The sequence below is a fragment of the Bison bison genome, unplaced genomic scaffold (assembly GCF_000754665.1).
Source record: "Bison bison bison isolate TAMUID 2011002044 unplaced genomic scaffold, Bison_UMD1.0 scf7180017864373, whole genome shotgun sequence".
In the NCBI taxonomy this organism is placed as follows: Eukaryota; Metazoa; Chordata; class Mammalia; order Artiodactyla; family Bovidae; genus Bison; species Bison bison.
The window spans coordinates 7,297,844-7,320,021 of NW_011494945.1; the positions used below are offsets into that span (position 1 = coordinate 7,297,844).

The window sequence follows — 22,178 nt, forward strand, 5'->3', positions numbered from 1 at the left end:
GCAGCGACATTACTTTGCCAACGAAGGTCCGTCTAGTCAAAGCTACAGTTTTTCCAATAGTTATGAATGGATGTGAGAGACCACAAAGAAGGCTGAGCGCTGAAGAATTGATGCTTTGGAATTGTGGTGTTGGAGAAGACTCTCCAGAGTCCCTTGGACTGTAAGGAGATCGAACTAGTCAATCTCAAATGAAATCAATCCTGAATATTCATTGGAAGGACTGATGCTGAAGCTGAAGCTCCAATATTTTGGCCATCTGATACAAAGACCTGACTCATTAGAAAAGACTCTGATGCTGGAAAAGATTGAAGACAGGAGGAGAAGGGGATGACAGAGGATGAGATGGTGGGATGGTGGCATCACCAACTCAATGGACATGAGTTTGATCAAGCTCTGGAAGATGCTGAAGGACAGGGAAGCCTGGCATGCCGCAGTCCATGGGGTTACAAAGAGTCGGACATGACTGAGCAATGACCAACAACAACCATTTGCAATAGCATTAGAAAACATAAAATACACTGGACACTGGAACAAATTTATTGAAACACATGGCAGACCTCTGTACTACAAACTAAAGAATACCACTGAGAGAAATTAAAGAAAATATTTTAAAATTAAGAAATATACCATGGTGATAGATTGGAATGCTCAATATTTTAAGTTATCAATTCTCTGTAGACATTGATCTTTAACATGTCTTTAACATACTCCCAGTCGAAATCTCAGGATCCTAAGATTTTTTTTAAATGAACAAATGAATTCTAAAATGAACATGGAAACGCAAAGGCAATAGAATAGCCAAAATAATCTTGAAAAAGACAAAATTGGAAGACTCACATCACACTTCAGTGTGCATCAGCAATGTCCAGGTTATAGGAAATCTTACAGGATAAAGAAGTTTATACGTGTGTGGTGTGCACACACCCAAGGATATACTACCTCAGGATGTAAAGTAAATTACTACCTGTGAGCCATGTCCAAAAAAGCCATTGCCACAGCTTGTAAACCTTGAGTGAGCAAAGGCTGTGTCTGCTTTCATTCATCATTACATTTCCAGAAACAACAGACAACGGGGCACAAGGCAGGTGCTTATTTGTCAAGTAACTGGAAGAATGCTGGGGAAAAGTAAGGAAGAAACCAACACTAAATTTCCCTTACCTCACAATTTTGCTTTGGCATCTGCTGCTACTGCTGCTAAGTCACATCAGTCATGTCCAACTCTGTGGGACCCCATAGACAGCAGCCCACCAGGCTCCTCCATCTCTGGGATTCTCCAGGCAAGAACACTGGAGTGGGTTGCCATTTCCTTCTCCAATGCATGAAAGTGAAAAGTGAAAGGGAAGTCACTCAGTCGTGTCCGACTCTTAGCGACCCCATGGACTGCAGCCCTCCAGGCTCCTCCATCCACAGGATTTTCCAGGCAAGAGTACTGGAGTGGGGTGCCATTGCCTTCTCCAGCTTTGGCATCTACAGAATCCTAAATAAAACCTTGTAATTTTCTCAAGATAAGACAATCAATCTTACTAGGGGAGTCATTTATAAAACCTAAAACTCTTGTGCATGATAAGTTGCTTCAATCATGCCTGACTCTTTGCAACCCTATGGACTGTAGCCCACCAGGCTCCTCTGTCCATGGAACTCTCCAGGCAAGAATACTGGAGAGGGTTGCCATGCCCTTCTCCAGGGGATCATTCCAACCCAGGGATCAAAGCTGCATCTCATATCTCCTGCAATGGCAGGAGGGTTCTTTACCACTAGTGCCACCTGGGAAGCCATGTAAACTCTAGTAAGTTCTAACTTTTAAGCCCATAGCTGGGAAGCCAAAAATCATTACTCAAGAGCCTCCTCTAGTGGTGCTCTTTTCACAGGTGACACCCTCCACCCCCGACTCCCCCACAGAAGGAGCTGGAAGTGGTAGCTTCCACCATTACCTCCCACTTAGCAGAATTTTGCTTTCCAACTCCTAACCTTAAAACCAGTCTACCTTTCCACTGGTAAAATTACTAGTGTGAAACAAGTGAGGTTAAACCAGGAGACCGCAAAAAAGGGACTTTATTCTCTTCTGATACATGAGAGAAATCATTAACCCTGTCATCACACATTCTGTTAGTCTAGAGCTGAAACCTTGCTGTAAGAAAGCCAGCTGTAGGATAAGAATGAAGCCACAAAATACTACTACTGCAGCTTTTGGTTTTTGCACGAGATATAATAAGCTTTTTGTTAATGAAACATCTCAAGATTGAACCATGATGATATCAACGTTCCGGGGGTTCCCTAGCCTATCTGATCGATTATCTCAACACACCTATGAAGATAAGAGCAGAGTGAGGTGGGTGTAACAGAGCCCAAGCCAAGGGCAGGAATAAGGAGAGGAAAAGGGATTGCTATAAAACAGACATCTTTTCCATCAAGTCTCTTTAAAATTGAATACTTGTTTCCCAAGTCTAAAAAAGAAAAATAACAAAGAATAAGAGCTTGTGAAGACATGCCGAGGCTACTCTCCCAGCCAGTAAGCCCCACAAAAATGAAAATTTGACCTATCTTTTATTATCTATTTTGTAAGAATTCTAAACTAAAGAGTAAAGCCACCAAAATGTTCACCTCACTTCCTGTTTCAGAATTCCTTTCTCTTCCCCTCTCTACGTTATGAAGATGTGCATAGCCAAAGATTACCACACATCCAGCCTATGTGAATATACCATGTTATCACATCTTTTCTAATTCTTTCAAACATTCAGATGAATTATGTTTATTGTACCTCCCTTCAATGTATTAGAATATGGCTGTATTTTCAAAACTAAAATCCAACAACCTCCATATTTGTGCTTTTTTTTTAAGTCCTTTTGCAGAAGTGGAAACTGTTGTGCTTTACTAAGCATCTTCATTTATGGTTAAGTGGTTAAAGAAACAGGGGAAACAAAGATTCTGATTTTAGCAATGACTGAACATGAAAGTAAAGGTACAGGAAGTAAATGTTCTCCAAAGAGGCAAAAAAATGAGAGATGACTACAGAATGAGATCTCCTAGCGATAGCCAAAGGTGCAGACACATAATCTGATCAAGTACCTGATATAAATTAGATGCTGAGTAAGCATACATTGGTCTCAGAAATACCAATTAGCTGATGAACAAAGAAAAAGAATAGTTTGAGATTCTTTCACATTTTTAAAATCTACAAGTTTCAAGAACTTAAAAGAGAAAAACAAATACCATATATTTACATGTATATGTGGAATCTAGAAAAATGGCTCAAATGAACCTATCTGCAAAGCAGATACAGAGACAAAGCGATAGAGAACAAACATATAGACACCAAGAGGGGAAAGGGCGGATGGGATGAATTAGGAGATTGGGCCTGACGTATATACACTACTATGTATAAAACAGAAAACTCAGGAGAACCTACTGCACAGCACAGGAAACTCTACTCAACGCTCTGCAGTTACAAAGAGGGGATACATGTGTACGTATAGCTGACTCACTCTCCTACATAGCAGACACTAACACAACATTGTAAAGCAGTTAAACGCCAATAAAAATGTTTTTAATAATTTAGAAAGAAAGATAAAAGAACTTCAAGAATCTCTATCATTCCCTTTTTAAAAACTGAACACTAATCATTTATTAGATTTGCTAAATCTATAAATGTAAAACGGACATTTAGAGGCATTAATAAACATCAGAATAAGAGAGAGGACCGAGAAAAGAAAAGAACAGTTTGACCTTTAAGGCAGTGTAACTACTTATTCAACTCCTGCTGCTGCTGCTGCTAAGTCGCCTCAGTCGTGTCCGACTCTGTGCAACCCCACAGACGGCAGCCCACCAGGCTCCCCCGTCCCTGGGATTCTCCAGGCAAGAACACTGGAGTGGGTTGCCATTTCCTTCTCCAATACAACTCCTATTATCCTAAAATTCTTACTAAGATAATAAACCTCTGCCACCACTTCCTCACAATGAAAATCTGTTATGGCTACAAGGGAGTCTGAGGCTTGTTGATCAGTCAAGGACTAAAACTGATGCAGTTCTTGGGGTCAGACACAAAGAGTCAGACACGACTGAGCGACTGAACTGAACTGAAAACTGATCTCGTTACATCAAATACTTTGAGTATGCCAAATAAAGAAGTGATTGGAAAAAAAAAAAAAAAAAGAAGTGATTGGCAAGCCATAAGGCCAGACGACAGAAGAGCCACCTTCATGGCATTCGTGAAGGTGGATAACTAGGGAAAGGTTTAGGACTAGAACAAAAGGATTTGGTTGAAGGAAAATCGAAACCAGAAAACAGACAACTTCATCAATAATGAAGTCAAGGAAGAAGCAAGACAACTGATTAGGAAAATCTATTACAGAAAGGCTTACCAGGTGGTGCATTCGCCCGCCAATGCAACAGATGCAAGAGATGTGGGTTCAATCCCTGGGTCAGGAAGATCTCCTGGAGTAGGAAATGGCAACCTACTCCAGTATTCCTGCCTGGAAAATTCCATGGATAGAGGAGCCTGTCGGGCTACAGTTCACAGGGCTGCAAAGAATCGAACATGACTGAGCACGCCCACATATTAGAGAAACTGACAGTTCACAAAGTTTCCAAGAAAATGAGTCTTCATGCCCAATGACTGGAAGTGCGAGAAGGAAATGTTACCACTTATATGTTTAGAGTGTGCACTCATCAATAGACTGAAGATAACTAAATTAGGAGCAAGAGTTTAGATTATGAGTAGAAGTATTAGTGGAAATTAAAATTAAAATGAGCAACTTATTAAGTTATTAAGCTGAGTCAAACAGCACTGAGCAATGAGATTCTGATTTATCAAATAACCTATCTAGAGATGATTTCTGTCACTGAGATCAATTCACTTTATTCATTAAATAGTGTTTGCACCTAACATGCTAACTAATCATGCCTTCAACTACAGTCACAGCCCATGAGAAATAAAAGTAAAACCTAAGAAATCTACAATCCTCTCCTCTCCCCTGTTTTACCTCATCTCATCCTATTCCTGCTGGTGGTGTGTTGAAAGATAGAAATGGAAGTTTTCTCTGAGTGAAAGCTAGGAAACTTTTTGTTTAGACCACTTAAAACTTATTTTAACACACTTACCCACATCTCCATAAACATACAGGCCCCTTGGAGGTTTGCTCCTTGAAAAAAGCTGCAAATTAAGAAAAAATTATAAATCTCCAATGTGGAAATAAATGAATATCATCATACACAGTGTTCCTAACCAAGCTATATATAGGAGTGAAACAGGCTACTGCACACAGTAAGTACAAAAAACTTGATATAAAAGGCTATGATGCCCCACTTACATTTTAACATAGAAGGCAAGAATCAGTAGCTCAGAGCAAAGCTCTGAAGTCACACAACTTAAGTTTACACCTCCTTCACCATTTACTAACCATGTAATCGTTCCACTCATTTGCAAATGGGCTCCCCAAACAATGACAGCCTAGTTCATTCCCAGCAAGCAAGAGATCAGAAGACTTTTTATGGAGAAACTAAATGGTTTCCAGAGAAAAAGGCACTTGTGTGTTGGTTTCTCCCAAAGAAAGAACGGGATCCCTATCAGATCACCTTACAGTAAAGTACGCTAGTCAACAAATCTCTTAAGAGTCAGCCTTCAATCAGCTCATTAGTATCTGAAATGACACTAAAATGATTTGACAGCTCAGAATCAATAGAAATTGGAAGAAAAAAAAAAAAACTCTCATTATGAAAGTTGGAGACCACAGCAAATATACAGAGGCAACAGACTGCAAAAGGAAACGTCAAAATAAAACTATAACCAGTATAATTAATATGCTGAGGAAAATAAGTTATTAAAACTATAAAGCAAGAACAAAATGCAATTTCTAAAAAGGAATATTAAGAACAAAGGAGAGTACTCTGAAATTTAACATACAGTACCAGAAATAAAATTCCAGAAATAAAACAAATGGTAACAATAAAAGATGGAAAATGTAAGAAAATTACAGGATTAATTCAGGAGGTCCAAGAGCTAACCAAAAGGAATTCCAGAAAGGGAAAAGATAAAAAAGAGAGAAGGAAATTACCTAAGATTTTTCTCAAATCTGAAGGATGAAATTTTAAGATGAGGAGGACAGAGTAAGCATCCAGCACAACGAGGGAAATAAGACCCATGCCAAGTCACAAGAGCTTCCCAGGTGGTGCTGGTGGCAAAGATCCTGCCTGTCAATGCAGGAGACATAAGAGACACCAGTTCAATCCCTGGGTTTCAAAGATCCCCTGGAGGTGGGCATGGCAACCCACTCCAGTTTTCTTGCCTGGAGAATCCAATGGACAGAGGAGCCTGGTGGGCTATAGTCCATGAGGTCACAAAGAGTTGGACACGACTGAAGCAACTTAACTTACTCTTGCTCACCAAGTCATAATCCTGAAATTTCTGACACAAGGAAAATAAAGAAAATCTTACAAACATCCAAGGTGGCAGTGGAGGAGGGAAGTGGTAGAGACAAGTCATAAAAAACTTATAAAACTTGAATAAAATTTGAGAGACAATGATTTCCCATCTAACCATCAAGTGTGAAAATGGAAGTTGACATTCCACATTTACAAGGTCTTAAAAAATCTTCCCCAGCAGAAATATGAACACCTAGGCTACAGTGGCACAAGCAGGACAAGAAAGCAATCAAGTACAGACCAAAGCAGGAGGATGAAGGCCTCAAAAAGAAACAAAATGGAACTTCTCTTTGTCCGACATTATTATCAACCCAAATTACCATTCTAAATTTTGTTCCACTTAGAAGAGTAACCTTCAAACTCTATGACAGTTCCTAGACACCTATGTAAAAACCAAGGAGAGCCAGATCCAAGAGAGTACAGAGAGGATAAAAGCAGAAAGGGGCTTCCCAGGTGGCTTAGTACTAAACAATCCACCTGCCAAAGCAGAAGACACAGGCTTGATCCCTGGAAGATCCCCTAGAGAAGGAAATGGCAACCCATTCCAGTATTCTTGCCTGGGAAATTCCCTGGACAAAGGAGCCTGGTGGGCTACAGTTCATTCGGTGTCAAAGAGTCGGACATGACTTAATGACTAAACAACAACAAAAGTGGAAGGAAGCAAAGGTTATGCCATTTAGCATCACCACAGCAGTAGATAATTTGACAGAGAACATTTGCAAAAGCTAGATTTCAGGATCTTTTATAACACTTTTGTTTTTTAATATGTGGATTCACTCTGGTATGCCTCAGAAACCTCTCTTGCTCTCCTCTTAGCTTTCTCTATAAATCCAGCCCCTGACTTCATCAGCCCCTTCCAGAAGAACCTTCATCAGTTTAGGCAAAAGAATCTGCTTTGCTTTGATTCTGCCAACTGGATGCCTTTCCTGTGTTCTTCTGCACATCAACTCTCCATCTATTCTTAAATCTCAAGAGAAAGAAGAAACTACTCCTGCCAAAACTCCTTAATTTGCCTTGTTTTAATATCTTACATGAACCATTCTTATACATTGGTTATTCTATTTTCAACTTTCCAGAAAAAAACCAATGTGCTCCTCAACAATTTTTTTTCCCTCAATAATTTTAAAACAGCTTCAAATTAGAAAACTTATATACAACTTAATAATCTCTAAGTACATTTTATGTATTAGAAATCTTTTGAAAGCAACTTTCGCAGAAAGTAACTGGCAATGTCACAGCAATTGATTACTTGCTCACAACATATTTTGCTGTGATTCGAACAGATTCAAGGGATTAGATCTGATAGAGAGAGTGTCTGAAGAACTATGGACAGAGGTTCGTGACATTGTACAGAAGGCAATGATTAAGACCATCCCCAACAAAAAGAAATGCAAAAAGGCAAGATGGTTGTCTGAGGAGGCCTTACAAATAGCTGAGAAAAGAAGAGAAGCTAAAAGCAAAGGAGAAAAGGAAAGATATACCCATTTGAATATAGAGTTCCAAAGAATAGGACAGAGAAGAAAGCCTTCCTCAGTGACCAATGCAAAGAAATAGAGGGAAACAACAGAATGGGAAGGACTAGATCTCTTTAAGAAAATTAGTGATACCAAGAGAACATTTCATTCAAAGATAGGCACAATAAAGGACAGAAATGGTATGGACCTAACAGAAGCAGAAGAACTATACAAAAAAGATCTTCACGACCCAGATAACCACGATGGTGTGATCATTCACCTAGAGCCAGACATCCTGGAATGTGAAGTCAAGTGGGCCTTAGGAAGCATCTACAAACAAAGCTAGTGGAGGTGATGGAATTCCACTTGAGCTATTTCAAATCCTAAAAGATGATGCTGTTAAAGTGCTGCACTCAGAATGCCAGCAATTTTGGAAAACTCAGCAGTAGCCACAGAACTGGAAAAGGTCAGTTTTCATTCCAAAGAAAGGCAATGCCAAAGAATGTTCAAATTACTGCACAATTGCACTCATCTCACACGCTAGCAAAGTAATGCTCAAAATTCTCCAAGCCAGGCTTCAACAGTACCTGAACCATGAACTTTCAGATGTTCAAGCTGGATTTAGAAAAGGCAGAAGAACCAGAGATCAAGTTGCCAACATCCGTTGGATCATCGAAAAAGCAAGAGTTCCAGAAAAACATCTATTTCTGCTTTATTGACTATGCCAAAGCCTTTGACTGTGTGGATCACAACAAACTGTGGAAAATTCTGCAAGAGATGGGAATACCAGACCACCTGACCTGCCTCTTGAGAAATCTGTATGGAGGTCAGGAAGCAACAGTTAAAACTGGACATGGAACAACAGACTGGTTCCAAATAGGAAAAGGAGTACGTCAAGGTTGTATAATGTCATCCTGCTTATTTAACTTATATGCAGAGTATATCATGCAAAATTCCAGGCTGGATAAAGCAGAAGCTAGAATCAAGATTGCTGGGAGAAATATCAATAACCTCAGATATGCAGATGACACATCCTTATGGCAGAAAGCGAAGAAGAACTAAAAAGCCTCTTGATGAAAGTGAAAGAGAAGAGTGAAAAAGTTGATTTAAAACTCAACACTTAGAAAATGAAGATCACGGCATCTGGTCCCATCAGTTCATGGCAAATAGATGGGAAAACAATGGAAACAGTGAGAGACTTTAGTTTTTTGGGCTCCAAAAATCACTGCAGATGGTCACTGCAGCCATGAAATTAAAAGACGCTTACTCCTTGGAAGAAAAACTATGACCAACCTAGACAACATATTAAAAAGCAGAGACATTACTTTGCCAACAAAGGTCCATCTAGTCAAAGCTATGGTTTCTCTAGTAGTCATGTATGGATGTGAGAGTTGGACTATAAAGAAAGCTGAGCACCGAACAGTTGATGCTTTTGAACTATGGTGTTGGAGAAGACTCTCTTGAGAGTTCCTTGGACTGCAAGATCAAACCAGTCAATCTTAAAGGAAATCAGTCCTGAGTAGTCACTGGAAGGACAGCTGAAGCTGAAACTCCAATACTTTGGCCACCTGATGCAAAGAACTGACTTATTGGAAAAGACCCTGATGATGGGAAAGATCAAAGGCAGGAGAAGAAGGGGATGACAGAGGATGAGATGGTTGGATGGCATCAATGACTTGATGGACATGAGTTTGAGCAAGCTTCGGGAGTTGGTGATGAACAGCAAAGCCTGGCATGCTGCAATCCATGGTATTGCAAAGAGTTGGACACAACTGAGCAACTGAACTGAACTGGACTGAACATAATTTGCAGAAATTGTCCAGGGTCTAGTCAGAATATAATCAACATGTGCTGAATCAGTGAAATTCAAGGCAAAAATTTAACAAAGATGGGAGGGGAAAGATGACATGGCAAGAACTCAACACTGCTAAAAAAAACCCCACATATATATGCATATATGTGTTAATACAAATATATACACATATACACACACACACACATATATATCTCACTTGGGCCTCTCTTCTGTTTTACCCAAAGTCAATATATTTTTGAAAAAGCAGTTTGCCAAATATTATACTGCATTATTGGAGTAGGAAATAGCAACCCACTCCAGTATTCTTGCCTGGAGAATCCCATGAACAGAGTAGCCTGGCAGGCTACAGTCCGTGGGGTTGCAAGAGTCGGACACGACTTAGCGACTAAACCATCACCACCACCACCACCATCATACTACATTATATATTACATACATAATTTATATTATATTTAAGGCAACATTTAGAAGATGATAAAGAGGTACCAGATGGTTATAGAGTACCAAAGGAAAAGATTCTCAAACATGTGAAATCACAGATATCTAGTATAGCATAAATACTATTTAAGATGCAGATTTTACTCCAAAGAAAGATTTTACGCCAAAGAAGTTGATAAACACAATGGATAGTCCCCTAATGATAAATGTTAGATATCATCCATCTAAACTCTATTATATGCACCAAGTATTTTTACTTGGAGAAGCAAGCTGATTTTTTCCTAATAAAATTTCAGTCTTCCAAAAATTATTGAAATTATAGGATTAAAAATCTATATTTTAATGGGAAAGTCAGAGGATTGAATGGAGAACAGTAAAGCTATTTACAAGGCTGTAAAATGGGTCCTAAAGAAGTTTCTAAGTTCTTTATTCATCATAGTGAATTCAGGGAGAGTTGGGTTCACACAGTTTCTTCAAAATAACTACACAGGAACCCACATCATTTACATGTTCCTAATTTACATTTTCTCACAATTTACCCTATTTTTCAGGTCCATTAAATTCCCTTTCTCAATGTTTTAATTTCCTGTAATGTGTTCTTATGTCTCAGAGCACGCCACCCTGGCCTGGGTCCTAGGTGCTGGGATGTGCCACATGCTCCCGTCCCCCAACAAGCCTCGGATGTCCTGCTCTCTACCCTAGGGGGAAACCTTGCTGGCTGGCTGCTAGCTGGCTGCCAGCTGGGTTCAGCCTCTGGGAGGCACTGCTTGTAGGAGACTGGAGGGAGGGGGTGGAGAGAAAGCCCCGCTGCCTCCCTGCTTCCAGGCTGTGTCTCTGGCAGAGAGGCTTCTCTCCAGAGCCATGAGGTCCTCGTGCCACAGCTCCAGCTCTCTGCGGGCTACTCCTTCACTCCTCCATGCCCTGTTTGCTGCCTTAGGACTGCCCTGCCCATGACTCTCTAAGTCATTTCTTGATTCAGTCTTTATTTGGAACTGCTGTGAACAGTTTCCTACCAGAACACTGATACATGCCCAACCTCTAAAATACACACACTTCACACTAGACAAAAACTTGGAAATCTGAACATAAGTTTCTCAAGTGACCAGCTGTAAAATTTGTCATGTTAACTATATCTTAGGGAATTTGTGAAGTAGGATCATGACACCTTCTCTAATGGGTTTTTGATAGGGATACAGTGATACTGTATTATAGACTCTGCAGATAGTAAGCATAAGGATGATGTTGGAAGATAGTGGAAAACTATTACCTACCTCCACAAGGAAAGAGTAGTAGAGCTGAACTGAAAAGATCTTGGTACAAATTCTGATTCTGCTGCTTATTAGCTACATGACTCTGGGTAAGCCACATCAACTCTACACCTTATCTATTGTGCTGCTTCCTTATCTATTGGATTCAGGGCACAGCACAGGGGAGTTCCCATCCACTGCCCACCTCTGCACGCCTAATCACAAGGCCCACTCACTCACACTGAAGACTGCAAACTTCATGTGCTGATACCCACCTCTATCCAAACCTATGGACCACAAAAGAAGAAACATCACACCCTTTGCAACACCCTTCTCAAAGATCTGAACATTAATGTACACTTAAGCTATTTCATATCTATATAAACTCTACCAAACAAATCAAGAATACATTCAAGAACAGGGAGCACATTTTCAAATACTGTTCATATTCTAAGCAATTAGAAGCAATCTCAATATATTCCAAAGAATCACTGTACGCCTACCTAATGGAATAAAATTAAAAATAAATATGGAAGGATAGCTAAAAACAGAAAAAACTCATACTAAGATACTGACTTTCTTTCACATTCCTTCACATTCACCCAAACTTCTGGGATTGCAACTTCATATAGGAGGCTGAAGGAGGGCCAACACAATGCCTTCTGTTTTCTCTTTATAAAGACGTAGACATCTGTTGAAAGTGATGGGGGAAGCGTAGTTTAGCTTGAAGGGAGCTAAGAAGGCTCTAGAGAATTGTTCAGAGACACTGTAAACTAACCAGTGAAATAGATTTGTTGACAAAATGAAGGAGTACTCCTCAGGGCTTTCAGACTCTTCTCAGCAATCTTATACAACTGTGCAGCCATCATGTCCTTTAGATGAGAACGGTCCTACTCCCTGCTCTATCCTCCACAACCAGATGAAGGTTTCAGGGGTAAGTCTATGACTAAGTTTCAACCAAGGGGAGTTCTGTTATTCATCTCTAGGTGAAAGAGCTCTTGTCTTCTGGGCAGTACGCTGCATAGATGTGATGCTAGTTTGCTACTCTGACATAAGCCAAGTTGAACACAAAGTCAAAATAAGCAGGAGGGCAAGATAAAGAAGATCTTCAGGGCTTCCCTGGTGGCTCAGTGGTAAAGAATCCACCTGCCAACATAGGAGACATGGATTTGATCCCTCGTCGGGAAGATTCCACATGCCTCGGAGCAACTAAGTCCATGCACGACAACTACTGAGCCTGTGCTCTAGAGCCCGGGAGCCACAGCTCCTGAGCCCACATGCCACAGTTACTGAAGCCCATGTGCTCAGAGATCATGCCCCATAAGAGAAGCCACCACAATGAGAAGCCCTCACACTGCAACCAGAGGAGCCCTGCTTGAAATAAGTGTTGCTGAGGATGTAGAGAAAGGGAACCTCATGCACTGCTGGAATGTACATGGGTACAGCCACTGTGGAAAACAGTATGCAGGTTCCTCAAAAAATTAAACATAGCGCTACCATACGATTTAGCAATTCCACTTCTGGATATTTATCCAAATGAAAACTCGAGCTCAAAGAGATATCTACAACTCCCTATTCGTTGCAGCATTATTTACAATGGCCAAAAAAACGGAAACAACCGAAGTGTTACACACACACACATAATGGAAATTATTCAACCATTAAAAAAGAAAGGAATTCTGACATTTGGGACAACACTGATGGACACTGAAGGCATTATGCTAAGAGAAATAAATCGGACGGAGAAAGAACGTATGAACTCATATGTGGAACCTAAAAAACAACTCACAGGTAATGAGTCAAGAGAGCATCTCAAGTTTAGGAGACTTACTATAATAAGTAATAGAACACTATAACACTAAATCAAAAGGGAGGCTAACAAGAAAAGCAGCTGTCAGAAACAATGTTATTAAAATTTTTTTAAACAATATGACTAAATTGCCAGTCGCCCAACAAGGAAATGTGCTAATGTCACAAGTGTTTGGGGTCCTAGTTGTTATATATTTTGGTGATGACACTCCAAATCACTAAATTTAGTAAAAATTTATGTTTTTAATTTCATATACATGGAAAGCCCACTTTCACACAAAGAATCTTTTGAACATGAGTTTATGTTTTTAAAGTAAATACCTGATAATTATTCTATCAAAATTTTATTAGACAAAGTCAAATGTAAAACATGATTACTGGATTCACATACAAACACATATTTAAAAGAACATTTGGGACAACTGAAGAAATTTAAATATGGGCTTCATATTTAGCCCATATTAATTTCTTTATATTATGAGATAAAATACTGGATGCCCAGTTAAATTTGAGTTTCACACTGACATCATATAATGTTGCACGGGACATACATACACTAAAAAACCATTATTTATCTGAAATTCAAGTTTATCTAGACTTTATTTTTATTTGCTAAATTGAGTGACCCTATATCACTGCATCAACGTTAAGAGAAAATATTTGCAAATGAAGCAAGAAGGGATTAATCTCCAAAATATACAAACAACTCATGGAGCTCAATGTCAAAAAAAAGCAAACAATCCAATCAAAAAATGGTGGAAGACCTAAACAGACATTTCTCCAAAGAAAATACACAGATGGCCAACAAACACATGAAAAGATGCTCAACACTGCTCATTATTAGAGAAATTCAAATCAAAACTACAATGAGAGGGACGTCCTTGGTTGTCCAATGGCTAAGCCTCCCCTCCCACTGCAGAGGGCCTGGGTTCAATTCCTGGTCGAAGAACTAGATCCTACATGTTGCAGCTAAAGATCCCGCATGCCACAAGGAAAACGGATCAAAGATCCTGAGTGTGACAACCAGGACCCGGCACAGCCAAATATGTGTTTCAAAAAAAACCACAATGAGGTACCACATTCTAACCACCCATCAGAATAGCCATCATCAAAAAGTCTACACACAGTAAATACTGGAGAGGGTGTAGAGGAAAGGGAACTCTCTTGCATTGTTGGTGGGAATGTAAATTGATATAGCCACTGTGGAGAATAGTATGGAGGTTCCTTACAAAACTAAAAACAGAACTACCATATGACCCAGCAATCCCACTACTGGGCATATACCCTAAGAAAATCTAGGCATAATTCAAAATGACACATGTACCTCAATGTTCACTGCAGCACTATTTACAATAGCCAGGGCATGGAAACAACCTAAATGTCTAACTGTCTAGCAACAGATAAATGGATAAAGAGGATATGGTACAGGGACTTCCTTGGTGGCCCAGTGGTTAGGAATCTGCCTGCTAATGCAAAGGACACAGGTTCCAGCCCCAGTCTGGGAAGATCCCACATGCTGGGGAGCAATTAAGCCCACGAGCTGCAACTACAGAAGCCTGAGTGCCCTAGAGCCCATGCTCCACAACGAGAGGCCACCACAATGAGAAGCCCAAGCACTGCAACTTGAGAGTAGGCCCCATTTCTGGCAACTAGGGAAAGCCTGCACGCAGCAATGAAACCCAGCCCAGCCAAAAATAAAATTAGTTAATTTTTAAAAAAAAGAAGATATGGTACATATATACAGTGGAAAATTGCTCAGCCATAAAAAGGAATGAAACTAGATCGTTTGTAGAGATGTGGATGGAAGTAGAGTCTGTCATACAGAGTGAAGTAAGTCAAAAAGAGAAAAATAAGTGTTGTATATTAATGCATGTATGTGGAATCTAGAAAAATGGTATAGGTGAAACTATTTCCAGGGCAGGAATAGAGACACAGATGTAGAGAACAGACATGTGGAACACAGGTAGGGGAAGGGAAGGGTAGGATGAACTGGGAGATTAAGATTAACATATACACTACCATGTATAAAATAAACAGCTAGTGAGAACCTGCTGTATAGCATAGGGAGTTCAGCTCTGTGCTCTGTGAGAACCTAGATGGGTAGGAATGGAGGTAGAGGGGAAGGGAGGCCCAAGAGGGAGAGAATATACGTATACATATAGTCTATTCACTTCCTCGTACAGCAGAAACTAACACAATATTATAAAGCAATTATATTCCAATAAAAAAAAGTTTCTTGGTGTGACAATGGTAATATAGTTATGCAGGGAAAGGTCCTTGTTAGGATACATAATGATGTTTTTGGAGGTCAAGTGTTTCAATATTACAACTTATTTTCAGATGATTAAAGGGAAAATACTGAGAGAAAAAAACCCTAATGCAGCAAAATGTTGACCATTTTAAGTGGTTTTAAGAGTACTGTTGAAATTTTTCAAAATAAAAAGTTGGGTAAAACAAAATGCAAAATTTGTAAAAGTGATTAATTACTGTATTACTTTTACTTTTGAATTAAGTCTTAAATTATTCCAAAAGTATCTACATATTAGCATTTTAGACAATTGCTTTCAAAACTATTCCTTTAACTTCTGCAAGGTAAACATCTGTCGTCCATCATTCCAAATATTTTGATTTAATCATTCTAACTTTATCCTTTGTTCCTTATAATATTAAAATTCAAGCATTAAAAATAATCCAAGGTGATTCTCATCAAAGCTGTAAATTAAAATAGCATGTCCTCCACCTTTCTGGGTTACTGTCCACTTGCTAGTCAAGCATAATTTCCATTAGGACAATTAAGATAATAATGGTGGTGCTTTAAAATAAAAAGAGTTTTCAATTTGTTTAAAATGCAGGAATATTACTTTTCCTGCTTCTCCACACACCCCTCACCATTCCATTATTATCTCCCAAAATGACAGAATCAGAAACAATGATTCCAGCTGGAATGCTGAACATAATTACATCTTTTAAAAACAAGCATTATATCATTCTCAACATAAACCACTGTTTGATAAAAGTAAATCACTTCAGGTTTCTTTTTTTTTTTTTTTTCACTTCAGGTTTCTAAGAAGACCATTAAAAAACTAAAAAACTGAACTATATGTTAGCACCCATAAATTCTTTTTAAATGAAAATCTTTTTTTAAATGCCTTCAGCTGATTTGCAAAAGAACCCTTGTAACCTAAAGTACACCAATTTGTTCAGTTTACTAGTATAATTAAGCCTTTAAGTAGCGAAACAACTAGCGGGAGGAGGGTGGGGGGTGAGTTTAAATCTCTAAAACAACTAGCCTAAGCAATGGCTCAATTTCTGATTACAACAGAATTGCAAGATGCAAATGACTTTTTAATGCTGCATGCATTCAAGTAACAAGCGTTTCTAAGGCTCATTGGAAAAGACTCTGATGCTGGGAGGGATTGGGGGCAGGAGGAGAAGGGGACGACGACGGAGGATGAGATGGCTGGATGCCATCACTGACTCGATGGACATGAGTCTGAGTGAACTCCGGGAGTTGGTGATGGACAGGGAGGCCTGGCGTGCTGCGATTCATGGGGTCACAAAGAGTTGGACACGACTGAGCGACTGAACTGAACTGAACTGATACATGTCAGACAAATGAGCTAATTTCTTCAGCAAATCCTTCCAGTTTACTCACTCCTGACTGAATTCAAATTCTGGACTAGCTTAGGTGTGACCTACTCCACGTCCACACTTGTTCAGAGGGACATCTAGGACATAAGTATAATTTTCAAACTGACCTGCAGTTTATCAAAAGAAAGATGTGGAAAATATTCCAGTCTGAACCCAGTTGAGGTTCTGAATTTGAGGGATTAAAACAGCCATCCAAGCTTCTCCTGGATTTTCAAAGAACTGGCACTATGGAGGAAATGAGAACACAAACATGTCCACAGAGAAGCAAGTGAATGTAAAACTCACAAAAACACCAATACTCTCACACAGACATAAGGATAGGCTCATGGGCAACTGACTTCAGAGTCAGCAGAAAAGTATTTTGTGACTCTTCAGTGATTGCTTTGTTATTCATTCAAATATTCCTTTTTTTTTTTTTCATTTATTCCAGAGTCATGAATTGAACATCGAGCACCTACTTTGTATCAGGCAGTGAACTAAGTTGTGCAGATCTAGGCAATCCAGAAAACATGACATGGCATGTACTAAAGGAACGTGTGGTCACCAGGTAGGCCATGGGAGATGAGCCGTAAGTAAAAGGATACAGAGACAGGCAGCCTCAACAAAGACCCAGAGGCAAGAGAAGGTCCCTGTCTTGTCTAACAATCTTTAAGTAGCTTGTCACAGCTGGGGACAGCTGATAACAAAGACGGATGAGGCTGGTAAGAGGCAGGGACCAGGCAGGCTCTCAAGAACTATGTAGAACGTGCTAATGAGTTTGTACTTTATCTGGAGGGCACTGGGAAGCCTTAAGCAGGAGAATGGCCCAACCAGGTTATCTCATATAAATATCATTATTGATACAGCATGGATAATGAGAGGAAACTGAATGGGAGGCAACTGGAGGAAAAGGCAACGCTACCTGTATCTGCTCTGCTGACAAGCCACCCCCGGCCAGGTGGCAGTATGATTCTGGGAGAAATACTTACGGGTACTTCTTGTGGTTCATCAGGGCAAAGTTAACTGAAGGCAGCTCTGTGGTGTTCTTCATTGCCATGAAGGGACTACGGATGCATTGGAGCTATGCTTCACACTTCTGAAAAAGCTACACATGGCTGTGGCACTTTGGCCTGAAATGTACGTTCAGTGTTCAGGTCCTAATATCTGCACATCTCCACTGGAGATGATAGCATGGGTTAGAGGTGCTTTTTCTTTATAGTTCTCTCATTTCCAAATAGAGGTTTTCACTCAGCCAAAAACCTTTTACGAAGATATTTCCTATGCTTTGCTGAGTACTTTCTGAGCTCATAATACCCCTTCCTCAGTCTATTTGTAAGAAGCAAATGCTGAACCAGTAGAAGTATATTATCAGGGAAAGTTATAATTTCCTTAAAATTATTTCTTAAAATCAACTAACCTGTTGAAATATCTCGCAATTACACTTAAAGATACATTTATGGAATATTATAAATAGGCTAAATTGGAGAAAATATTGACCACCTGGTTACTTAGCTTTCAATCTAATCTAATTATCAAATCTTTATATTTTGACATATTTATTCCAAAATTTAAAAAAAATTAGATACAGTTGATGCCCCCCCCCCCGTTTTGTACCCTTCTTCCTCAGAGTGAACATTTCATTTTAAAAATATGTTCTGATTTACTTATCTTTTTGTGGTATCTACTACTTATTCCCCCAAAACAGACTCTTCTTTGACCATTTTTCTACCAGCTTGATTTTTTTTTCTTTTTGGTAGGAGTTCTTTATATATATTCTAGATAGCAATCTATAGTCAATTTTTTTTTTTATTTTTAATTGGAGGATAATTGCTTTACAACATTGTGTTGGTTTCTTGCCATATGTCAACACAAATAAGCCACAGGTATACATATGTCAGCTTTCTTTCGAACCTCGCTCCCACCTCCCTAAGTCAATTATTTTTGATGTAAATATTTTCTCCCAGTCTGTGGTCTTCCTTTTAACCTTTCTAGAGAGCTTTTTGTTGACTATAAGTTTTAAATTTTAGTTGGATCAAATGTATCCAACTTACCTTTATAATTTAAGCTTTCATATCTTGTATAAGCAGGTCTTTCTCTCCTCACGGTCACAAAGATAAATCCTCTATATTTTATTCAAGAAGTTTTAAAGTTTCCCTTTAAGTTTAGGACACTGATTCTGTGGAATTTATGTTTATGTTCAGAAAGGTAGATATCTAATTTTACTTTTCACAAAGATAATCAATTGTGTCATCCCTGTTGGCTGACTAGACCATCTTTTTCCACTGATTTTCAGTGCCAACTCAATGGTGTATCAGGTCTCCATGTATTCTATTTTGTTCCACTTGTCTGTATGTCTATATAATAAGTGATCAGTGAATAGTTCTGTTGACTAGAGGCAGATATATATATATAGGAAAGTAACAGAAAATTAGACTAGAAACCTAGACTAAGTACATTTCTGGTAGAACTTTGAACACTATTAACGGTCTCCCACCACCCTCAAATCTAGTCAGGAAGCAGTCATCCATCTATAGCAGGGGCAGCAAGTTATGGCCTGTGGGCTAAATCCAGCCCGACATCTGTTTTTATAAATAAATATTTATCAAAATACATTTATTTATGCATTGTCCATGGCTACTTTGACTACAATGGCAGAACTGAAGAGCTGTAACAGAGATCATATGGCCCCTAAAACCCAAAAGATTTCCTACATGGTCCTTTACAGAAAATATTCACCAGCCCCTGATCTAAAGACCTGACCAAAATCTCAACGTAGATCCCATGGTTCTAATGCCTCTTTATGGCCTACATAATTCTGCTGCCATAACCAAAGCAGTCAGTTTTGGCTGACAATGACAAAAAAGTTCCTATCTTAAGACATTAAGGTTATTCCCCTTTTCTTTCAATTTACTTTAAAGAATTTATAAAAGATATTCTCATCTAGTGAGGGGGTGTGGGGGAGAAATGGATGAAGGCAGTCCCAAAGTACAAACTTCTAGTTATAACATAAATAACAGGGATATAATGTACAACATGATTAATATAATTAATACTGACACATGTTATATGTGAAAGTTGTTTGGAGAGTGAATCCTGAGAGTTCTTATCACACACACAAAATTTTTTTCTTTGTTTTATTTTGTATCTACATGAGATGATGGATGTTCACTGGACTTGAATGGTAATCATTCCACCATGCATGTAAGTCAGGTGGTGCTAGCAGTGAAGAACCCACCTGCCAATGCAGGAGACACAAGAGACGCAGGTTTGATGCCTGGGTTGGGAAGATCCCCTGGAGGAGGAAATGGCAACCCACTCCAGAATCCTTGTCTGGAGGATCCCACTGACAGAGGAGCCTGGCAGGCTACAGTCCATAGGGTCGCAGAGTCTGACTTGACTGAAACAATTTAGCACCCACACGTGCATGTAAGTCAAATCAGTATGGCCTACACCTTAGTTATATAGTGCCATATATCAAATATATCTCAATAAAACTGGAAGAAAAAAACAAAAATAGACATTCTCATCTACACTGACAGCATAATTTTACCTCTGGAACCATGACAAAATTTAAAATGTAATTGAATACATTTGTTAATTATTCTGGAGATGGAAGCAGGCCCATTATATTCTCTTTCTCAAATTTCAGACATAAATGAGTCTTTGGCATGTGTTAAGTTCCCAAAAAACAATGCAGTTTGACTCCCAATCTTGTTTCCTTACAGATAGAGCTGTCATTGGGTTAGGACATAATCTTTTGCTTTGGCTTTCATAAAAATTTGATACAAAAAAAATATACATTTAAAAATATTTCCAGTCTTTAATAAAGCTGTAGTGATAGATATCTATTCCAAAGTCAATGCTGCTTATTATGTTCTAAAGGCTAAATCACCAGATAACAGGGAAGCTTTACCTAAATCCCACTGCTCAACCTACTTCACCTATAGGAAATGTCAGTTTTAAGAAAAGGAACAGAGAGAGTAAGGGCTCACTTCCTTAGCTGGAGGAGAGAAGGGAGGAACTGAGGAAAAACCAGCAAACTGGCTAGTCTTGGATAAATAACTGAAGGGAGCCAGACAATGGGTCTCCTGCATCTCCCGAAAGAAAAGTCCACAGCATAGCATTCCAGGTATCTAGCTCACGGCTCCCAGGTGTGAGGAGCCAGATCAGAGAAAGCACCAAGACCTTACACCAGCTGAATTCAAGGCAGCGCAGGTCATTTCTACCTGCTACATGCATTGTTCTTAGGAGAGTGAGGAGAGGTATCCAAATTAAAGACCATAATAGGTTGTAAAAGGAAGTCTGAAATAATAATTTCTCATTAGAGAAAAACAAAATTATTTTGTGGAGAGCAGGAGAAAAGGAAAAGGAATTCTGACCCCTGCTCCCCTTCCCAGTTCCCAGGTCTCTTTGGCTATGGTGTCTCCTCCCCAGAGATGAAAAAACCTGGCTGCCTATATACCCCTGATTAATGGAAACAGAGATTTTCAGAGCAGCTCCACACTCTGTTTAATTCTTTCCCTCCATGACTCTAGAAATGCTTGATTTGGCTGTGTAAAAGTAATACTAATTATAGTGATTTACATGAACTACTTACCATTTATGCCTAATTACCTCACAGCACAATAACAATTATGCATACATTAAATGTGTCAGATTAACCTGGTTGTAAGTTTTATTTGATAACAAAAGTAAAGTGTTCATAAATGCTCATTCTTCCTAGTTTGTTGTTCATATAGCATGGTCATCTGCTCATAACTTTTTCGAATTTTTACTAGAGAAAACATTGTTACATAGGTAGGTGAAAGCAGCCTAATAGTCTGCCACCAATTCTCCTCACTGATAAATAACTCCAGCATTTTGCGAAGAATGTGCATTTTATTTTAATATTATGGCTTGTCCTTACAGAACGGTTCTTAGGAGTACAATTTGTTTTAAGTCCACCAGAGTGAATATTTAAACATCTGTACCAAAAACAAAATCAAATCTGCATATATGCTAACTGAAATTCAGTCAGACAAAGACCATCCTGTATGTTCTCACTTACAGGCATAATTTTATAAGAGCATAACTCATAGGATGGTGGTTATCAAGAGCTGTGGGGCAAGGGAAATGGTGAAATATTGGTCAAAGGGTACAACCTCCCAACTATAAGATCTAATGTGCAGCGTGGTGACTATAATTAATAATACAGTAGCATATTAATATTTGAAAGTTGTCAGAAGAGTAGATCTTAAATGTTTTCACCACAAAGAGAAATAGTAATTATATCAGGGGATACGCTGCTGCTGCTGCTATGTCACTTCAGTCGTGTCCGATTCTGTGTGACCCCATAGACAGTAGCCCACCAGGCTCCCCCGTCCCTGG

General features: G+C 39.1%; 1 protein-coding gene across 8 annotated transcripts in view; it reads right to left on the bottom strand.

Annotated features, from left to right (window-relative positions):
- Window positions 1–22,178, bottom strand: part of LACE1 (lactation elevated 1) — a 201,090-nt gene that overhangs the window by 150,016 nt on the left and 28,896 nt on the right. For all 8 annotated transcript variants that reach the window (XR_826767.1, XR_826768.1, XR_826770.1 and 5 more), the window contains exon 3: window positions 5,098–5,149. Coding sequence is in view for 3 of the 8 variants with exons in the window: in XM_010856641.1 (XP_010854943.1) it covers window positions 5,098–5,149 (52 nt within the window). In the remaining 5 variants the exon portion in view is untranslated. The remainder of the gene's footprint in view (window positions 1–5,097; window positions 5,150–22,178) is intronic.